The sequence below is a fragment of the Phyllostomus discolor genome, chromosome 4 (assembly GCF_004126475.2).
Source record: "Phyllostomus discolor isolate MPI-MPIP mPhyDis1 chromosome 4, mPhyDis1.pri.v3, whole genome shotgun sequence".
Lineage (NCBI taxonomy): Eukaryota > Metazoa > Chordata > Mammalia > Chiroptera > Phyllostomidae > Phyllostomus > Phyllostomus discolor.
Window position 1 is genome coordinate 21,214,546 of NC_040906.2, and position 21,233 is coordinate 21,235,778.

General features: G+C 40.1%; 1 protein-coding gene across 2 annotated transcripts in view; it reads left to right on the forward strand.

Moving 5' to 3' along the window:
- LANCL1 (LanC like 1) overlaps positions 1–21,233 on the forward strand; it is a 36,793-nt gene that overhangs the window by 11,997 nt on the left and 3,563 nt on the right. For both annotated transcript variants that reach the window (XM_028509430.2, XM_028509429.2), the window contains exons 4-9: positions 8,144–8,351; positions 15,073–15,208; positions 15,752–15,898; positions 18,534–18,716; positions 20,394–20,570; positions 21,034–21,106. In XM_028509430.2, coding sequence (XP_028365231.1) covers positions 8,144–8,351; positions 15,073–15,208; positions 15,752–15,898; positions 18,534–18,716; positions 20,394–20,570; positions 21,034–21,106 — 924 coding nt within the window. The remainder of the gene's footprint in view (positions 1–8,143; positions 8,352–15,072; positions 15,209–15,751; positions 15,899–18,533; positions 18,717–20,393; positions 20,571–21,033; positions 21,107–21,233) is intronic.

Here is a 21,233-nt window from a genome sequence, read left to right on the forward strand (position 1 = left end):
AAGCACCTATGCCTCCCAGCCGGCGCTGGTAGGGCCAGCAGAAGGAACCCAGGGTGTAGATCTACACCGGGTTCATTAGAGCCCTTCACAGTGACCACTAGATAGATAAATGCACCAGGAGTGTCACCTGCTTGCTTTCTGCCTGCGCTTTATATGGTGGTGATGTCATTGTATGATAGGTGACCTTAAATTGCTAAGACACAGGGCTGAAACAACTATAAGGTTTAGATGCCACCAGTGTGCTTGGATGAGGCACAGAGAGCAGGATGAGTGGTATGAATAGATTAGAATAAATAGCAGGAAGGAAAGAAATAAGACATATCTAAGCAATTTGATTTTTACAGACAACAACAAAGAGACAAGGGCTGTGTCTTGTCATTTTCTTTTCAGTAACTTCACCACTTAACACAATGCTTGGTCCATGTTGCTGCTTAATAAATGTATGTTGAATGGATTCGTGGATGGATAGGTGTTGGATAGATGGATGATGGAGAGTGTTCTACCATTACTATTCTATCTACCACCTATTCAAATTACAAACAGTACCTTAAAACTAGTGGTATGGGGAAAGGGTAGGAGTTCAACTCATTTCATATGTTAATCGCATCCTTTACCCTTCAACCTCTGATGTAATTAAGAAATGAACTCAGAAATTAGATAAGGGCATATTATTTAGATCTGGGTATTAAGTGGGCTTCCTCCTTATCCCCTGATTTGAACTCACTTCCCCAGACTCAAACAGTGCACCTGGACAGCCCAAAGCATGAATTACCACTTAAGAAATAGGAGAGAGGAGAAGGCAGAGAGCCCGAGGACAGAGAAGACTTCCAGAAAGTTCATGAGTGACACCAGGGAAGCCAGTGAGAGAGGAGAAAGGCAGGAAATGGGGAGAGGGAGAGTATGGTCCCTCTATATTCTGTCCCTTTAGATCAGGCATCTGAGATGAGACAGAGTGATTCATTTGACACATTTGAGACTCACCTTGGGCATTTGGGGCTGGGTATCTGTTGAGTAGTTACTATGCACTGAGGACTATTTTAATGATCAGCATGATTCACAGTAACTGTGGAGCAGCTACTATTTGCATTTTACAGGTGAGATGCTTGGGCACGGAAGAGTTTAGTAAATGGGTTAAGATCACGCAGTTACTAAGCGCCAGAGCCAGGCCTCAGTCTCAGACAGTGATTCCTGAGCTCGTGCTCTCAATGGCTGCTATGCCGAAGGACTTACCACTCACAGGGCAGTTTGGATAAAAGACTGGGAGCGTTTCCTAATTTGACAAGTATGAAGCAGTACGCTGGGGGGCACAGAGGGAAGGAGGAGGAAAGCATGATGTCGTCGTCATCATCATCTCTTTTTTTTCTCTCTCCTCCTGTTGGACAGTCAACTCGGGAAAAACATTCAGGAGAAAAGAAGACACATCTTCAGAGTGACCATTTGTCCTCTTCCACTCCTTTGGAGCAATATTATTAAATTAAGGCTGTGGAGTCCCAACTAGTTTGCTCCCAGATTACCCTTTTTTGAAGTACTAGAGTATTGGGAAAGCCAGCAGCTCACGGTGCCCGGCTTCAGTAAGACGACCGAGCGGATGTACTAGTCAGTGCAGTGTGTATGCGCAGGCTCTGTGGGGAGCCCGGCGCACAGTAACTGCAGTGACTGGGCACGAGAGTCCTGCCCTGAACTCTAATTCTGTTGAAGAAGTGGAGATGCACACACTCAGTCACAGAATTGAGACAGTTATAAAATAATGCATTAGAAAGTACTCACCTGATACAGAAAGACAGATGATTGTATTAGATGGGTTAATCAGAGGAATCTTCACTTACATTTTCATAAATCTGAAAAGAAAAGCATAGAAATTAAAGGACACATAAAATTTTAGCTAGTGAAGGGTTTATTTGAAACTTAGAACAACCCATCACCCCTCCTTTAGGGAGATCAGGTCTACATGTCACTCAAACTATTGTGACCCATTCTTGGGTGTTAGCTGAGCCCCTCTTGTGACACCCGTGTATTATATACTCTGAACATGAATTTTCCTACCAGGGTCCATGAAGCAAGTTCTTAAAAGCCCCTGACCTGTAAGGACACACTCACAGAGTTCAGCTACCAGGGCAAGATTTGTACATCAGTGTGGACTGATTGTAAATAACAGAATAATATTAAGGAGTACTCCCTGAAATGCAGAGTATGGAGAAGTGCTTTAGGAGGTTCGTACATCTGTGGTTGTCATCTCCATGTACATTTGAGACACAGCAGGTCTTGATTGGTCAAGATGAATAGGACTAATGATCCCTCAGAAATTCAAAGGCTTAGTATTAATTACTTCTCAACAGCTGGCTATATTTATAGTACTACTGGGGTAAGTAGCTGAGTAAGGAAATTGCAAATTTAGAAGTGTCCCCAAGCAGTTCACCCTCCCTTTCCAGAGTAGTAGCTATAGGAGGAAACAAAATAGAAAAATCTAGTTCCATACAGAAAGCCAGAATGGATTTCTGTTACAGCAAAATTTTACTTGGTCTTCACAGTATATATACATCTTTTTTCTATCAAGCAGTTGTCAACATTTCCAAAAGAAGAGACTTGTAGAGTGAATTGTAAGTCAGGGCCAGACTTCCTGAACGTCTTACGCAGAATATTACATCTACTCTTGTGTTCAGAGCAGCACAGTCCCTAGAACTTTCTGTGGTGACGCAGATGTTACTTTGCTCTTCAGTACAGCAGCCACTAGCCACGGGGTGGCTGTCAAGCATTTCAAATGTGGGTAGCATGACTGAGAGACAGAATTTTAAATGCTTACTTTTAATTAAATATTGGACACCACAGTTCTGAGCAACCAAATAGGCTCCAGGAACTGTGAGATCAAGATGATAAGTATCTGGGTTTTTTGTGGCCTCTCAGACCACAAGAAGGTGATAAGCAGAGTTTTTTGTTTTGTTTTAATCAAATGCAACTCCCACTTGCATTGGATTAATGAGTTCCAGCTGCTTCTGAAATTGACCACTTTGGTTAACACATTTTCCACACAGTTGGAGGATATTTGTCTGATCTTTCATTCTTGAACTACAGACTCATATGTCCACCTGCTACCTTGACCTCCCTACTTGGATACCTAATGAATATCTCAAACCTGATATGTCCCTCTCTGGTTTGGCTCCTCTCTGCCTCCTCCCCACCAGGCCCATGTTAGACACTTGTAGTGCTCACTCATAACTGGTGTCCCTTTCCTTCTGTGCTCATGGGTGGGGTAGGAACCCCCCACCACCACGCCATTGTTCTTAGGTGAAGCTACATCTTCTGGACCAGGGGCTGCAGGTGGAAGTGATGTATGTCACCTCCAAGCCAAAGTATGTACTTGCTGGTACAATGCCCTGCTACACTCTTCATGTGGTCTGTGTCTGGAATCCATTTCCTGGGTAAATGGATAGACTTTCCTTAGAAAGTTCTGGATGTTCGTTGTCATCTTGGAAGACCTAAACTAACACATATGGCCAAATTTATCTTTTAAAAATGCTTTTGTTGGATATTACTCCTCTGTGTAAACTGACAGTAGATTAGCATCAAATCTAAATTTCTGTGTCTGGTTTTTAACCATGTGAATCCCCAGGAAGCCCAGCCTCATTAACCAGGTCATCCCCTAGGCATCTTCTCTGTACAGAGTTGCTCAGATAATTCCACTTGCGAGAGTACTCTCTGCACCTGCTCCATTTCAGTCTCCTCATGTCAGAAGCCCCCTTTCAGTCTGCACCCCACCCACACCTCCTCCTTGATGGGAGATACTCTGCCAGCCCTTGTCCACCTCTCTTGACCACGTCACCTTCCAAAGGTACAGATAACTAAAGAATTAACATGCTATTTGAAAACTTACCCACTTCATGTGTTTGATCCTACAAGGCACTCTGTTGATTGGTTGTTACTGATGTTAGTTAACTTTATCTAGATTTCCATAGAGGTGGGATCCCTATAACAACTTTTCTGTACTCTTTTGAGAAATGAAGTAAGGCTATCCAGAATAGGGATAAGCACTTGTTCCTTAAGGAAATTACTCATTACCTAACAGAATTAGGATATTATTTCAAAAATTTTATTTTTCGCCTCTACTGACTTTAGAATTAACAGGACAATAATGGATTAGATTTTGCTATATTCATTTCTCAGCATCCCTCTCTTCATATGGATTATTTTCTCTTTTAAAACATGTCAGTATACTTAAGATATATATGAGCAAATCTAACAAGACAGTAAAATAGTTTTCATAGCTTAATGATAGTAGATAGGGAGCAAGCCAGCTAAGAAATAGAAGAATATTTAACTTAAATTTTATATTAATGAAAATGTCAGAATTCATCTAGATTCAAAAAAGGGGAGGAGAGGGACTTTCATTTTTTAAAATAAGATAATTCTAAAATCTGTAATAATTTGTAGCATATTTTTACAGTTAAATGCATTCAAAATTTAAACCTCATTTCAATCATTTCTGGTCTAGAGGAAAAGGTGAAGTGCTAGAAAAAAATAAATCTCCATTATTCTACCTTTTTCTTAGCAAACACAAGAGAAGGAAATTTTATCTGCTACTCAAATTTAAGCCCAAGAATACTCTTGATTAACTAGTATGCACTGTGATGAAAGGAAAAAGAAAACACTAAAAAGATTAAACTCCATACATCATCCTGTGTTGAGCCTCATGACCAGTTTTGATGGTGGTTATCCTAGAAGCCAGTAAAAGTGTTGTTTTTCATTGTATTAAATTCCTTTAGAGAATGGGAGGCATGGTTGGGGCGGAGTTTCTGAATGAATACAACTGTAGTCTTCCCTCCCAAGCCGGCCCCCCGCCCAGCAGTGTTTTCCATCTCGGTGTCTGGCACCGTTGCCCGTCTGGAGTCATCTTGGCATCTCCCTGTCAGTCATTCCCCACCAGGTTCCACTGACTTTCCCTCCCAGACGGGCATCTTACCAGAACAGTTCACCTCTATTGCAGCTACCCTGCCTCTCGCTGGTACTCCTGAAGCATCCTTCTACCTGCTCCACTGCATCCTCTGTTCCACATGCTTTTTTTCTAAACATTACAGTGAACTTTTAAAAACACAAATCTAATTCTGCTCTGCTAGTGTTTAAAGTGGTGCTTCTCAAATAACACCCAAAATCCTGAACTGGCTTACAGAGCCTTATCCATCTACCTTCTGCCTAACTCTCCAGCTCCAAAAAGAGCTGTCTGCTTTAGGATTAGGCTTATCAGCAGTGGGGATACACCTAAAATAACAGTGACTTTGACACAACAGAATTTCTTTCTTTTGTAAATAGGCAGTCCTGGACAGCATCACAGTCCTTCAGGATTTAAGCTTCTTTGATATTGAGGCTTTACTGTCCTCATCACAGAGCTGCTACCTCTTGGTCTAAGATGGCTGCTTCAGCTACACCATCACATCTGCATTCCAGCCAGGGGGAAAGAAATGACAAGTCCCCTCCATTCAAGAACATTTTCTGAAATTACCCTCATTACTTCCACCATGTTTCATTGGGCCCACTATGGCGTATATGTCTCATACCCAGCTGCAAAGAAGACTTATGAGCAGCCCTGTACCTAGCTAAAATCCAGGGCATTATTGTTGAATGAAAAAGGGAGATATATTTTGGGGGACCACTTCACAGTCTGTATTACAAGAGCTAAATCCTTATCTCCCAGATTGTGAGTCAGAATGTCTGATAAAGAAAAATAAAGAGTGGGACATAGCATATTATTCATTAGAAATATGGAGGTAGACACTAGAGGCACTGGCTAAAATTATCGAAAGTGTTTGCCTCTGGGAGGTAGGCATGGAGTGGGGCAAGAGACCGCATATGTATATTAAACCTTGCAGTATTATTTAATTTCTTCCAAAAAGAACATATTTATTTTGATAAAAATTACATAAGAGAATAGTTTTTTAAAGCCTAGGCTGTGTTCTGGGCTGTGAGTATATGTGAGGACTGGATGAGTTCTCCCTGCAGAGCCCTGGAGGTTGTGTCTTTATTTCCCACCAGGTATCTGCCAGCTGTCTCTCAGCCTTTGGTGTTTATGCAAAGGTGATGTTACATGCATGAATATTGTCAGAGGTCGGAAGGTCGTTAAGAACCAGGTACAAGACATTTGGCCACAGGCAGGCCCTCTATTTTTTCCTATTATTAAATCAGGGCACCTGGGGTATAAAATCCTGATGAGGCATTAAATGTCTTTGACTCAGGCATTTTCCTGACCCAGACTGATTGGTACTCAGCTTGTTCAGGAGCATTTTTCTGATTGGCAGCAGCACCCCTCACTTGAAACCCTTTTCATCTTTGGGTGTTTTGTGTCAGGAAGTTAGACACCGTGGTTGTGACCTCCAGGAGGTTACTTAATCAACACAAGCAGACACTGAGGCCCAGAGTGAGAAGGGAAGAAATAGAGCCTGAGGTGGTGAAGTCCCAGAGGCTGGCGAGATGATTCTCTATTGATCAAAAAGAAGAAAACAAAATATCTGAATGAAATACCATGAGACCTGAGAAACATCACCTATTTTTCATGAGAAATACATCAAATCTTACAATTGGCACACTTGGATGGGTTCTGTTTGTTAAATATTTAAGCCAAGAGGAATTGCTGATAATGAAAGACAAAGGTCAGCAAAGGAAAGCAATCACTGGGCTTGTATTTAATCCCTTTTTATTTTCTCAGATCTCAGTCCTGTCATTATCTGGTGTTGGTGCTTACATAACTTAATTAGAAAGTTCAGGCAGCGATGGGAATAGGAGGGCAATAGAAGTGAAAGGGTAACAATTTAAACAGATTGTCTGTAGATGCCTGGTGTGGATGAGGTGAAACCTGTTAAGGAACTAATCCTAAAAGAAGCTCTTGACATTGATCATTTGTGAAAAGATTTTTTTTCTTACCCACATATATAGCTTTGTATACTTATGTCTGCAAACCTTAAGCGTTGATTGGTACATCTGATCATCAGCTTGTAGAATTACTAACACCAAGCCACTTTGAAAGAGCAGACACTGTTGTTAACTTCGGCAGGAAATGAAAATTTGGTCCTAATATACATGTGAAATTGAATTGTCTGTACCACAAAGCTTTGGAGATTACCCATGCAAAATGAGAAAACTATCTAAATTTAAAATTGTCCGCAGTACAATGAAAAGTTATTTTGCAGACTGCATTTTTACTGCATTGAAATTCGTGAAGAGATTGGCTCTATTAATTTAGACTTAAACAGAGGCTCTGTATCTTTTAAAAATGGTAAATGAGATGGAAAATGTACTTTAAGGGGAAAAATGAGTTTCTGGAAATATTGCAGGCAGGCTCCCTGCGCCACATCTGAGCCTGCCCCGAGACCAGGCTGCCTCCGGGGGGAGGTCTGTGTGCTGTGACAGGTATTTGGAATAAGGATATGCAGACAACAGCTCAATTGCATGCAGCAGGCTTCATGAGTTAGGGTAAGGAGCAGACTGAGTAAGGCCCAAAGCAGAAGTCACTGGCAGCTTTTACAGTATAGTTCCTAAAAAACCTGGGTTCTCTACAAAGAGAGAGAGAAAAAAATTAAGGGGGAATTGAATTTATTTCCCTGTCTAGAATGATGCTGGAGTAGGGAATTTCATTACCTGCCTTCTCATAGAAAAAAAACAAAAACAAACAAAACACGAAAATCTATATAAGGAGTTCATTAAATTTTTCATTCCCTAGTCTTTAAATTTCTTTAGCTCACAAGAACATGTCTTGTTTATTATTAAATAAATTATTATTTGTTAAGTAAGTGTTTATTTGGAACCATAGTTTATGACCTGTCATTTAACCATCAAAAAGATTACATTAACACAATAGTCAGAGTGCAAAAAGGTTAAAATAAACTTGGATTGAGAGTTCTTAGAGGGCCTTAGACTTCCTGTTATTTAGAATTACTAACGGTGAAGAAACTGAGAACCAGTGAAGTGTTTGCCTGTACCCGGTTCTTAGAGCGGCTCGGTAATACGGCCGAGTCTAGGACTGAGGTCTTCTGAACTACCGGATAGTTTACACATTTGCTACGGTGTATCAACAAGCAGCACCACTGGGTAGGCACACACCAAAATAATACAGTCAACTGCCCTTTTCTCATTTTTACAGTATTTTCCTCTTGCTTTTCAGGTATTGCAGTGCTTTACTTACATCTCTATGATGTGTTCGGGGACCCTGCCTACCTGCAGATGGCGCAAGGCTATGTAAAGCAGAGTCTGAACTGCTTGTCCAAGCGTTCCATCACCTTCCTCTGCGGAGACGCAGGCCCGCTGGCAGTGGCCGCTGTGGTGCATCACAAGATGAACAACGAGAAGCAGGCAGAGGATTGCATCACCCGGTAATCACATTTCTCTTTGAGGATTTTTATCTACCTGTTATTATGCATTGATTCTGTGTGTGTTAGCAAAAGAACATTTTAGTGAATTTACTTTCCTCTCAGCAATAAATCTTGGTGCTGTCATTTAATCAATTCTCACATTATTCCTTTGTTGTAGTTAAGGCACAACCATTATAATCCCTATTTTATTGCAAGATATAAATGACACTGACACATTCCAGATCAAACATCAGTTTCAGTAACAAACATGAGATCAAAAGCCTAATTATATGATTACTAATCCAAGATGTGATCCAAGATCAATACTCTGAAAAATATGCAGCTTACTTCCTGTGGGGGGTTGAGAGAGGCCTCCTAAAGGTATACAGACTGATGCAGAACTTCTTTGTTTAAGAACAAATGATATGCAAAGCTAGCTTTTTGTTTTTAATATAAATCAGGGCAGCCCACTAGTAGCTTGTGAATTGTGAAAAATTACCAAACTTGTATACTAATAAATTGCAGTTCCTGCTTTACTAGGATTTAGTGAACACTTTCAGAATTCTGCTAAGAAATCTGGCTGCCATGCAGGTTAGGTTCCAACTGAGTGTGCTAACATACAGGGAGTTTCATTGCCGGCAAAGGTTTGCTGTTTTGTTTAGTTGTGTAGTAGACTTTACTTTTTAGAGTAGTTTTCAATTCATAGCATGATTGAGAAGAAAGATATATAGATTCCCCTTATACCCTCCGTTCCCACACGTGCATAGCCTCGCCATTGTCAACATCCCTGACCAAAGGTGATGTACACAGCTGATGAACCTACACTGAGATGCCATGATCACCTGAAGTCCATAGTTTACACTGCAGTTCACTCTTGGTGTTGTACATTCTGTGGCTGGACCTACGTATACTAACATGTTTTCACCATGGCAGTATCATTCAGAGTAGTTTCACTGCCCTAAAAATCCTCTGTGCTCTACCTAGTCATCCCCCTTCCCTCCTGCCTGACCCCTGGCACCCACTGATTTTTCTACTGCCTCCATAATTTTGCCTTTCCCAGGATACCATGTCATTGGAATCATGTAGTGTCTGTAGCCCTTTCAGATCAGTTTCTTTCACTTAGTAGTGTACATTAAGGTTCCTCCATGTCTTTTCATGGCTTGGTAGCTCATTTCTTTTTAGTGCTGAATAATATTCCATTGTGTACCAGTTTATATATTCATCCACCTACTGAAGGACATCTTGGTTGCTTTCAAGTTTCAGCAAATAGAAGCTGCTATAAACATCCTTGTGCAAGTTTTTATGTGGATGTAAGTTTCCAGCTCCTTCAGAAATACCAAGAAGTATGATTGCTGGATTATATGCTAAGAATATGTTTAGTTTTATAAAAAACTGCCGAACTGACTTCCAAAGAGGCTGTACCATTTTGCACCCCCACTGGCAATGAATGAATGAGATTTCCTGTTGCTCCACATCCCTGCCAGCATTTGGTATTGTCGGTATTCTGGAATTTGGGCATTCTAATAGGTGGGCAATGGTACCTTGTTCTTCTAATTTGCATTTGTCTCTAATAGATGACATGGAATGTCTTTTTATGTACTTATTTGCCATCTGTGTATCTTCTTTAATGAGGTGCCTGTTACAGTCTTTTTGCCCACTGGAGCCCAGCAACATTTAACGTACCTGAGTTGACCATGGTTTTTGAGTCCCACTATTCTTATAAATTACTCTTAGAATAGTATTATCATTACTGATTTTGTTTGTCGAATACCCTTGGTTAATCTCCTTGTGTGATGGTGTGTATCTTGACAATAGGCTTTTGGCCTGAAATTCTAATAATTAGATTATTCCCCCTTCAATTTTATTGTGAAAAATTTCAAACATAAAACAAGTTAAAAGAACAGCGAATACCTATATATCTACCACATAGATTTTACTGTTAACATTTTATTGTACTTGCTTTATCACATATCTATCCACCTATCCATTTCTCTATTCACTATTATGTAATCCTTTTGGGGAGATGCTTTTCAGAGTAAATTACAAGCATCAGTTCACTTCCATCTTAATACTTGAACTTGTACATAATTTACTAGAATACAGTATCTGGTTAAAGCTTTCTTCCTCTGATGTAAACATTATATATAATGAGCTGTTTAAGTTTTAAGTGGAAACTTACCGAGTTTTGACTATTACATATACCAGTGTGATCCAAACCCCTATCAAAATCTAGAGTGTTTTTCCAAACTTTTTTTCTGCCCCATCCTCTGTCTTCTCCTTCTGAAATTTCAGTTATACATATGTTGGGCCTTTCGATATTGTTCTACTAGTCTCTGAGACTGATCTTTTTTCAATCTTTTTCCCCCACTCTCTGTTCTTAAGATTAAGTAATACTGGTGTTTTCTCGGTTCACTTAAGAAAAGTGCCTTGTTTTGTTTTGTTTTGTTTTGTATTCTGTTCTGTTCTATCCATTCTGCTGTTAAGTCCATCCAGGGAATTTTTTACTTTAGACATTGTAATTTTTAGTTCTAGAATTTACATTTGGTTCCTTTTTTCCAATTATTGTGGTAAAATACATATAATGTCAAATTTACCATATTAACCATTTTTAAGTCTACAGTTTAGTGAAATTAAATACATTAATGATGTTATGCAGCCATCAGCACCATCTGTCTTCATAGCTCTTTTCATCTTGTAAACCTGCGTCTGTACCCCCCTGCCTGACCCCAGCCCCTGGCAACCTCAGCTCTACATTCTGTCTCAACTATTTTTAACTACTCTGAGTGTCTCAGTATCTCATATAAGGGGACTCATTCAGTATTTGTCTTTTGGGACTGGCTTATTTCACTTAGCACGATCATCCACGTCACAGAATACGCTGTAACTAGGCCTTTTCAGATACAGTTTGTGTTGTATGCAAAGAAGGAATCAGCCATACTCTTGTGGTTTGAGCACATGTATGCGAATTCTCCCTCCTCCCCCAATTTTTTCCCATACAGTGATATTTTCTTATTGCAACTAATTTTTTCCACTGGAAAATGTAACAAAAGAGGGGATGGAGGAGAATCCAAGGAGTGTTATGCTCTACCTGTAATGATGTGTGAATTGTATTAAATCATTCCCTGAATTGACATACACTCCTGAATACCTTTTTTTATACGTGCCTGTGATACATCTGTCTGAGGTAAGAAATTATCTAGTGCAACTTAAAAACAGAAAATGTAGTACTACTGTATTTTACAGGAATAAACTATGAACATTCCATTCCAGGACTGGGAAGTATTTAATATAAAATCTGTCACAAAGCTTGATCAAATCACAAGTGAAACAAAACTGATTTCTCCAAAAGTTTAATTAACATATGTATCCATTTTATAGTAATGAACTGGAATGAAACCAGCCAATACAAAAACTGTTTTATACCCATCTAAATTTGAAATACAGAAGCCACCTTTTTATTTGTTTCACATAGCCAGTTTAAAACCATTCGCCACATGTCTGCTTTACAGGTTCACAAGAAAATCGCATTGGAGGAATCTTTAAGTATCATAAAATAAATTGTAGTGGTCCCAATATTTTATTTATAATGCCAGCCTTCTCATATATGTACAACCAAATAGTAGTAGTTTGCTATATGAAAAATATCAATACATGTTAATATTTGTTAAATACAAGTAGCATGTATTTAAACAGATTGGGGAAATTAAGAAAACAAAGGTAAATATATAACTTTACTGTCTGCCCAGGATCTTGAGAGTCTGAAGAGAAGCTCCACCTAGTCTAGGGAGCAGAATTTGCCAAATTTATCATTTAGACAGCACTTTTTCCTCATGACACCTTTGTTTTAAGAAATAGTGTTTGGGGAATACTACCATATAGTAATATTGGTTTACTTTAAAACATCCTTAAGAGTAAGGTACAAGTTTTTTGTATCTTGGTAATAAAGCTGTTTTTGTTATCTATATATATTTTTAATTGTATAATATTTTAACAATTTTTTATAGCTGATAGAGTTGTTATTATTAAAAATATAGAATGTGCCCTGGCTGGTGTAGCTCAGTGGATTGAGCACAGGCTGTGAACCAAAGTGTCGCAGGTTCGATTCCCAGTCAGGGCACATGCCTGGGTTGCAGGCCACGGCCTCCAGCAACCACACATTGATGTTTCTCTTTCTCTCTCTGTCCCTCCCTCCCTTCCCTCTGTAAAAATAAATAAAATAAAATCTTAAAAATATATATATATATAGAATGTGAGCCCTGGCTGGTGTGACTCAGTGGACTGAGTGCGGGCCTGTGAACCAAAGGGTCGCTGGTTCAATTCCCCAGTCAGGGCACACGCCTGGGTTGCAGGCCAGATCTCCAGTTGAGGGCACACAAGAGGCACACATTGATGTTTCTCTTCCTCTCTTTCTCCCTGCCTTCCACTCTCTAAAAAAATAAATAAAATCTTTAAAATAAAAATATAAAATGTGAACTTATGATAGGCAAGTACATTGTGTCCACAGCTTCGATTTTTTATATTTCTGGATTTCATGGCAGAAGAAAAAGAAAAAATATTATTTGTAGTTTCACATCTTCTCCCTTTGAAGGAAAAATCTATGTCTTTTCAATTCAGTTTCAGTAAGTCCAAAATTAATTGATGTCATTAAGGAAGACAATAACTGAGATCTTGCCTCATGAGTAACATCTTTCTTATATTTTCTTAACATAATGGTCTTTCAGACTCATAATTTTCCCTAAGGTAAATGTTCTTAACTTTGGGGGAGGGCTTCCAGAGGTATAGAAAACCCCCAAATTGTACTCACACTTTTCTTGGAGGGGTCTGTGACTCCAAAAGGAGGGGAAGGGGGAGAGAGAGAGGTTGAGAATGAATGGGGGAGAGAGCGGGAGAGAAAATGTGCATGTGTGTTCAGAGTGCCCTGCAGTTGGCCTGGGGGTAGGGATGGGGTTGTGTGGTCAGTAGGGCTAGTTCTTCCTGCAGCCTGATTTTTGTGTAGGTGTCCATTTTCACCCTTCCTTCTGCAGAGAGACAGTTGGTGCCTCCACCCACATAGAGAGTGCGGCCTGTTTCCTACCCAAATACAGGACTAACCTGAGTACACAGTGCTTTGGGGCCCATACTCACAGTGATGAAGAACTTCAGCTTTCTGGTCAGAAAATTATACCCTCCCTCTTCTGTAGTGTGATGAGTAAGAAAAGAACTTCTTTTTACAAAAAGAAGTCAAACTTTTGATGATATAAGGCAAAAACTCTCCAGTGATATACCCTGGGGAAGTACTGCTAAGAGTGGAGAAGAACTGCTCTGTTTTATATGTCTTTGTCTCCCTTCAGAATGCTTGTAATCAGTGTGTCCATATTAAAGCAAATACATGGAGCTGCATGATGCGCTTCTGGCTTTGTTTTTGGAAACACATAAAATAGCCATTATGGTTTATAAATGCTGTCATTTCCTCTTTTTGTCTTAAGAATATGGCATATAAAACATAAATTTAAAACTCCTACCTTTAACAATCATCAGACCCAACTAATGAGTTTTAATTATTTGAATTTAAATCCAGAAAAAGGTAGAATGTGTACTTTTTCACCCTAAACTGTAAAGCATCGTTTTAAGGAGACACTATGAACCACACTATATTTTCAAAGGTTTGAACAGTGTTTGCTACCTACTTTGAATTTCCCAAAGGCAAATAAGTTTGGCTGCACAATAATTAAGATGCTAATTATTGATATATATTGCCACCTAGTGGTAATGCAAGTCATAGTGGTGGCAAATAAAGGAAACTTGTTTTCTGGTAACAGTGGTTCAAAAATTTTTGTTTAGATAAGAACATTGGAGTTAGTGCAGTAATTGTTCTGAGTAACTTCCACAGAGCAGTGTTTGGTTAGTAAATTCATGGTAGTTTCTCTTTGAGTATTTCTTTTAATCTCCTTTGCAAAAGTAAATCAGAAGTACTTTTTTATGTCTAAATTTTATACAGTTTGATACATTTACATTAAAACCTGATTTAAAAATTCTCATCAAGACTCTGAAACATTCATTCTATTTACCACAACAGAAGAGCTTATATCTAGTAAACCAATTTTATTTTCTTAAGGTCTCAATGTTACTGACCTGCTAGTTGGACATTTAAAAAAATAATTTTTCATAAATGTTTTTAAGCTCTTTAAAAATATTAGGAGTGTGTGTGTGTGAGAGAGAGAGAGAGATAATGAAGCAGAAAACAAAATGGCCCGTAATTCCGCCATCCAGATGACCCTGTTGACATTGGGGGAGAAGTCAAGGTAGTACAGGAAAATTAAAAACGGTCTCCTACCACTGTGTTCCTATACGTAAGATGACACTGTTTGTTCCACTGTGAATTTTATGCCTGTATTTGTAGAAGAAAAAATGTGCACAAGCCACCACTTTCATACTTAACCATTTCAGATCACAAGCAAAATAGAGACAGACTCATAGATAGAGAGCTGACTGACAGCCAGGGCGAGGGGGAGGAGGGGGAGGGATTGAGGGAAAAGGACCCATGGCCATGGACAACAGTGTGGTGATTGTGGGGGTGGAGGGAGAGGGGTAGGAGGGGACTAAATGGTAATGGGAAATATATAACTTAAAACATTAAAATAATGTATAATAATCTAATTTAATATATGTTATATCTGTGTGTTTTTCAAATGTACCATTCTTTTAGTCTATACCACTACTTAATCCCTTTCAAATTACCTTAAGCGTGTATTTTTCTTTTCAGGCTAATTCACCTGAACAAGATTGATCCTCATGTTCCAAATGAAATGCTCTACGGACGAGTGGGCTACCTCTACGCTCTTCTGTTTGTGAATAAGAACTTCGGAGTGGAAAAGATCCCTCAGAGCCATATTCAGCAGGTACCGTGCTTTTGTGCTTTTGGAGCTTTTTAGGCTTCCGCTTACCGTCTGCCTGAACTGTTGGTTTTATTTCTCCAGTTAGCTATCCTATGTAGCCGGAAGTTGTATATTGACCTCTGAAGGTCAGGCTTGATCAGAGGACCAGCAGCTTCACGCTGAGTGCTGTTGGAAACACTGCAGAGTGACTCAGTAAGGAGTTCAGCCATTGGCGAGGTTCCAGGCCCTTTCCGAGAAGGCAGGCCAGTTGCACCTCGCAGGTGCAGGTGTCTCCTTTTGTGCCGGAGGCAGTTAGGCCTTCCATTGGCAAGGGAATCCTTGCAAGCTCTAATGAGAGGAGTTCAAGATCTTCCATGTCCTCCCCTTTTTAGACAGAATATAGTCACGTGCACTTCTCTAAGTGTCGAATTAAATTGTGCCCGTCCATGGCCTAAGGTGATGTCTAATTCACCATGTTCCCCAGTATCCATGCAGAAAGGTCCTTACCTCCACCAAGGCGGGTTTTACTCTAATTCTCTCATTTTTTGGTTGGTTTTCTCCCTGTAGATTTGTGAAACTGTCTTAACATCTGGAGAGAACCTAGCGAGAAAAAGAAACTTCACAGGAAAGACTCCACTGATGTATGAATGGTACCAAGAATATTATGTGGGGGCCGCTCATGGCCTGGCAGGAATTTATTACTTCCTGATGCAGGTAAGGGGTGATGATGGTGAGACTGCAGCCTGTGCCCCTGCCTTTACCGTCTGGGGGGGAGACACAGGCCCCGCTCCATGTGTTCATTCTGCTGACTACTGCGGTGCTCTCCTTGTAATTCCTGGCCTAGACAAGCAAGAGGAATGAGACACCTAGACAAGCCAAGGTGCATTTCAAGTGTACTAATACAAAAGGCACTGTGCTTTGGAATGACGTTTGGTTTGTGGATGACCATACTGGCCTACCCAGGCCCACTTGTCCTGACCGAAGTGTTCCGACCCATACTTCTATATGAAGTGCCTTCTGCTCTGCTCTTTCAGCAAATGCCTTACATTAAGAATATTATTTCACATTGTAAGGCACAACCCAATGAAATAAATTGCAGAAGTGAGAACAAAATCAATAAAAAAAACAAACGAGCATATGTTGCCCAAGGCTCATGTAGAGAGCAAGCCAAGGAGCCTTCCTGATGGATTTTGTGTGACTTACCCAAGAAACAGCTGAATAGTCCATGCTCAACACTTCTTTAGGCCTAATGCTGCTGGGAGCCGTCCGCCAAAGTCAGAGCGACTAAGGACAAGTAGGATTTACTGCAGCCAGCGTAATCTGAGCGGGGAGGTCAGAAGTGCACTTCTCTTGGGAGCATCGTTTCCAGGGGCTTATTTAGCTCTCTTTAAGGAGAAATTGGCACTTGTGAATCAGAATTTATGACGAAAGGAAATTGATTTTTAATGGTACAAAGGTGTCCCCCTCACCTTCCCAAAGTACAATGTGGCATAAAGAAAAGTGTTTCATTAATATGTTCGACATGAGTGCTTAGACATACGTACTACTCACTGGTTGAGTAGCTGGCTGTAATAATGCAAAGTCAATGTCAGACCTGCCCTCTTCCCATAACTAAACAATGGCAGTGATGCTGGGAAAGTCAAGGTTGTTCCTGCTTTTAAATGCAGAGTCACACTGTGAGGGTTAGTGGTTGTGGGAGACTGACCGTTGTAGTTCTTCTACACTTCCCAATTAAGAGTCTTATAATTAGGGATTTCAACAGTTTAGTTTTAAATTTCTTTATTTCTGACATATACCCTCACTGGCTCTCTATTTCCAGAAATAAATACATATTTTCAAAAGTTTTCAAGGAAGGAAAGTTCCGTCTGCTGAAGTTTTAAGATGAGTTAGAGTCACACATGTCAGTGACTAAACAACAACATGACCTTTCTATTTTTTTTTATTTTTGTTATTTATTTATTTATTTATTTATTTAGAGAGGAAGGGAGGGGGAGAGGGACAGAAACACTGATTGGTTGCCTCTTGCATGTACTTCAACCAGAGGCCAAACTTGCAGCCTAGGCACGTGCCCTGCCTGGAAATCAAACCAGTGACCGTTCACTTTTCGGGCCCAGCCCACTGAGCCACACAAGCTAGGGCCCCCACGTGACCTTCCATTGAAGTAGATCATCGGGAGCATCTCACCCTCTGCCTCCTTTTGTCCTCTGTAGTAGGAAATCCGGAAACTGAGTACTGAGTTTTCAGTTGGCAGATTAGTATCTATTTAAAATTCATTTTTAATCCGAAAAATTCATTCCAGGAGGTGCCTGTGTATTAGCATAAAGCAAAGTATTTTTGGCCATGTTGGAAAATTCCTGCACGTTTGAGGAGAATCCACTCATTCTACATTAGCATTTTATACTGAACTTGAACAAGATTCTTTGGATACGGGAAATCTACACATGCCCTAAAGCACTGAGTGCATGTTCAGTATCCGAGAAAGCCTGTTACAAGTATGGCCTAATTCCTACCGCCGCAGCCTCCTGCCTGTGCTTCACACCACTGCCTGCCCCTCCTCCCCCACCCCCAACAAATTTACCCCCAGCAGGGCAAAGACAACACTTTGAATTTGTTTAAAGAAGTGAAGTGTCGGAGGTTCGATTCCAGTCAGGGCACATGCCTGGGTTGCAGGCCACAGCCCCCAGCAACCACACATTGATGTTTCTCTCTCTCTCTATCTCCTTCCCTTCCCTCTCTAAAAATACATAAAATCTTAAAAAAAAAAAAAAAAAAGTGAGCATTGCTTTGAATTAAGAATAGGACCAAAAAGAGAAACTAAAAATTATCAAAAATGGTGGCTCATATGTCAATGTCAGTGTCTCTTACAAATCTATACATTGTTGTATCAAAATCATCCTGTATAGGTATCAGTTCCAAATCCTCTGCAGAAAGCTTGATCTAGAATCACACAGCAGTTTGGAATCTAGATTCCCAGTCTCCTAACTTGTTAGCATCCTCTTCCATTGGAAACTAAATGCAATAATGGAAGTTGTGGTTGGTTTGTCTCTGGATCTCTTTCTGGGCTTTAATGTATGCATAAGGTGTTAAACTTGTCTTAGCACTCACTTTCTCAAGAATTGACTTAGGAAAATCATTTATATGCTTATAGATAACAAATACTGAAAAATAATATGGGCATAAGGCCCAGGGACTATGTTCTAGTAGGTGAAATAATTGTGTTGACTCCAAAACTTCTGAATGACTTCCAGGACCTTTTGGTCATGTTTTCTTTATGTTTTAAAACTCATTCCTGCAGCTCAGGAAGATCATTTCGTCCAGCAGAATCAATAGCCCCCTTTCTCATTTTCAGCCCTGCCTTCAAGTGAGCCACGCAAAGCTGCACGGCCTGGTCAAGCCCAGCGTAGACTACGTCTGCCAGCTGAAGTTCCCTTCCGGCAATTACCCTCCCTGTGTGGGCGACACTCGCGACCTGCTGGTCCACTGGTGCCACGGTTCCCCGGGGGTAATCTACATGCTCATCCAGGCCTACAAGGTACTGTGAACGTTCTCATGTTAGAAATAGATAGGAACATACAAAATTCTATCATTTAAAATTAGTTTTATGCATAACCCTTAAAAGAGCAATAGGTAAATCCCTTGTTAGACCTAAGATCACTTCTGCTAAGTGGACTATAATCCATCCTCACAGGATGCATCTGTACCACAGCAGCCATTGTTTCATAGAGCAGGAGAGGCTTCCTCACTGACAAGTAAGCAGCCGAGATCATAGCATCGGTGGCAGAACTCAGTTAAAAAACAGAAGGAATCCACCTCTCACACTGCTGGTTGGCGTGTACTGTGGTGCAGCTGCTGTGGAAAATGGTTTGGCAGTTTCTCAAAAAATTAAACTTATAATCAACATATGATCCAGCAATTCCACTCCTAGGTATTTACCCCCAAAAAGTAAAATCAAGGCTCCAGACAGACACTGTACACCAGTGTTCCACAGCAGCATTATTCATGACAGCTAAAAAGTGGAAATAATCCCAAGTGCCTGTCTACAGATGAATGGATAGAATGTGCTGTATACCTACAGTGGGTTAGTGTTCAGCCATACAAGAGAAGGAAGTTCTGATGCATACTATACCGTGCATGCTTGAACACCGATAACATCATAAGTGAAATAAACCAGATTCAAAAGGAGGAATACTATATGATTCTACTTAAATGAGATCCTGGTTAATATGAGGTATCTAGAATAGGCAAATTCAAACAGAAAGAAAATAGACTTACCTGGAGCTGGGGCAGGGGGTTGGGTACAGATTTAACACTTAATGCATACAGCGTTTCAGTTTGAAAATAGATAGTAGTGATGGTTATAAAACAGGTGAATGTAATTAATGCCATGGACTTGTGTATTTTAAGTGATTAAAATGCTAACTTTTATGCTTATTTTACCATAATAAAGAAATGCCAGTATCACTTCTAAGAAGTATGCTGTAGTAAAGATACAACCAAGATATCTACGTCTATTGGTTCCAGATCTACACATTACACATCCACAGACTGGCATCTTATAGTTTAAATAAGCTTTAGTATATCAAGTTTTACTTTTAGAAACTTGGGAAATCTTTTAAAACCGGCTTGCTCTATTAAGGACACTTAGTTTGCAATGAGATATCTAAAATGTGTACTCAGAATATTCCTCAAGTCTTCAGCCAACAGATTGGAGTCCACAAAAGATTGTAAAGGTGCATCAATGGTTTTCTGACATAGTACGGTGTTTTATAACCAAATCAGTTTTTATAATCAATTTTGTAAACAGTTTCTCCTACAATATGTAAAGAAACTTCCTTAGAGTGAAGGGCATCATTGTTACCCAAGAAGATGCATGCGTTCTTTGGAAAGTGTCTAACAGCGTTTCAAGTAGAATCATGCCGCTTCACCTCTAACACGCATATACACAAACACACACATACGCATAAAACTTAGACCATGCAAATGAGGTTATTTCCAATTATTAACAAAAAAAAAAAGCTAGTGATGTTTTGTAATTTGTCCCCACTGGTATAACACATCTCTGTGGCTCTAAATCCCTTACCCTTTCTTGCCACGCCATTTCCCTCTCTCCTCCCTTTCCCCATCTTCCCCCCATTCCTGTCAGGGAGGAATGTCAATAGAGTTTTCTTTCCTGTCCTTTGAAATGAAACTCCGTCCCTCGATGCTGCAGGTGTTCAGAGAGGAACAGTATCTCAACGATGCCTACCAGTGTGCCGATGTGATCTGGAAGCACGGGTTGCTGAAGAAGGGGTACGGGCTGTGCCACGGCACTGCGGGCAACGCCTACGCCTTCCTGACACTGTACAACCTCACTCAGGACGTGAAGTACCTGTACAGGGCCTGCAAGGTAGGGGCCAGAACTGACAGAAAGCACCTCACCTCTCCTGGAGGCTGCAGAAAGGTTTCTAGTTAACTTCATTCATTCGTTCATTTGTTAAACGATGTCTATAGGACAAGCAAACACAGTTATTTAAGAAGAACCTTCAAAACCATTCAATGGAATTAGCTTTCTTTTAAAAGGACATAATTCTATTCAACAGCATTTATGGGAGAAAGAAAAACAGAGGGTGGTTTTATTCCTTTGTTTCTTCTATGCTAACCTTGGAGATAACGTGGTTCGGCCAGCTCATTAAGTTCCCTCGGTGTTTCATACTTTTTTTCAGGCTATCTGCTTTTCTGCATTAACCTCTTTTCTCTGCCTTGAAGAAGGTGTTTGACTCTGTAGGATAATTCTTACAGACAGTCTCTATCAACTTTGGGGGGTCTTTGGAAGAAATCACAACAATAATTTAACTTGGTCTCCATTTCAGTTTGCTGAATGGTGCTTAGATTATGGAGAGCACGGATGCAGAACTCCAGACACCCCCTTCTCCCTCTTCGAAGGTACTTTTCATTCACTGCTTACTTGCCTTCAGCGTCTACTTTTCTGCTTGGTGGTTAATCTATTTAAATTGGAGTTTTACCAACAGTTAATTGTATAATCATTTCTTACACTGCTTCCTTATTTCCT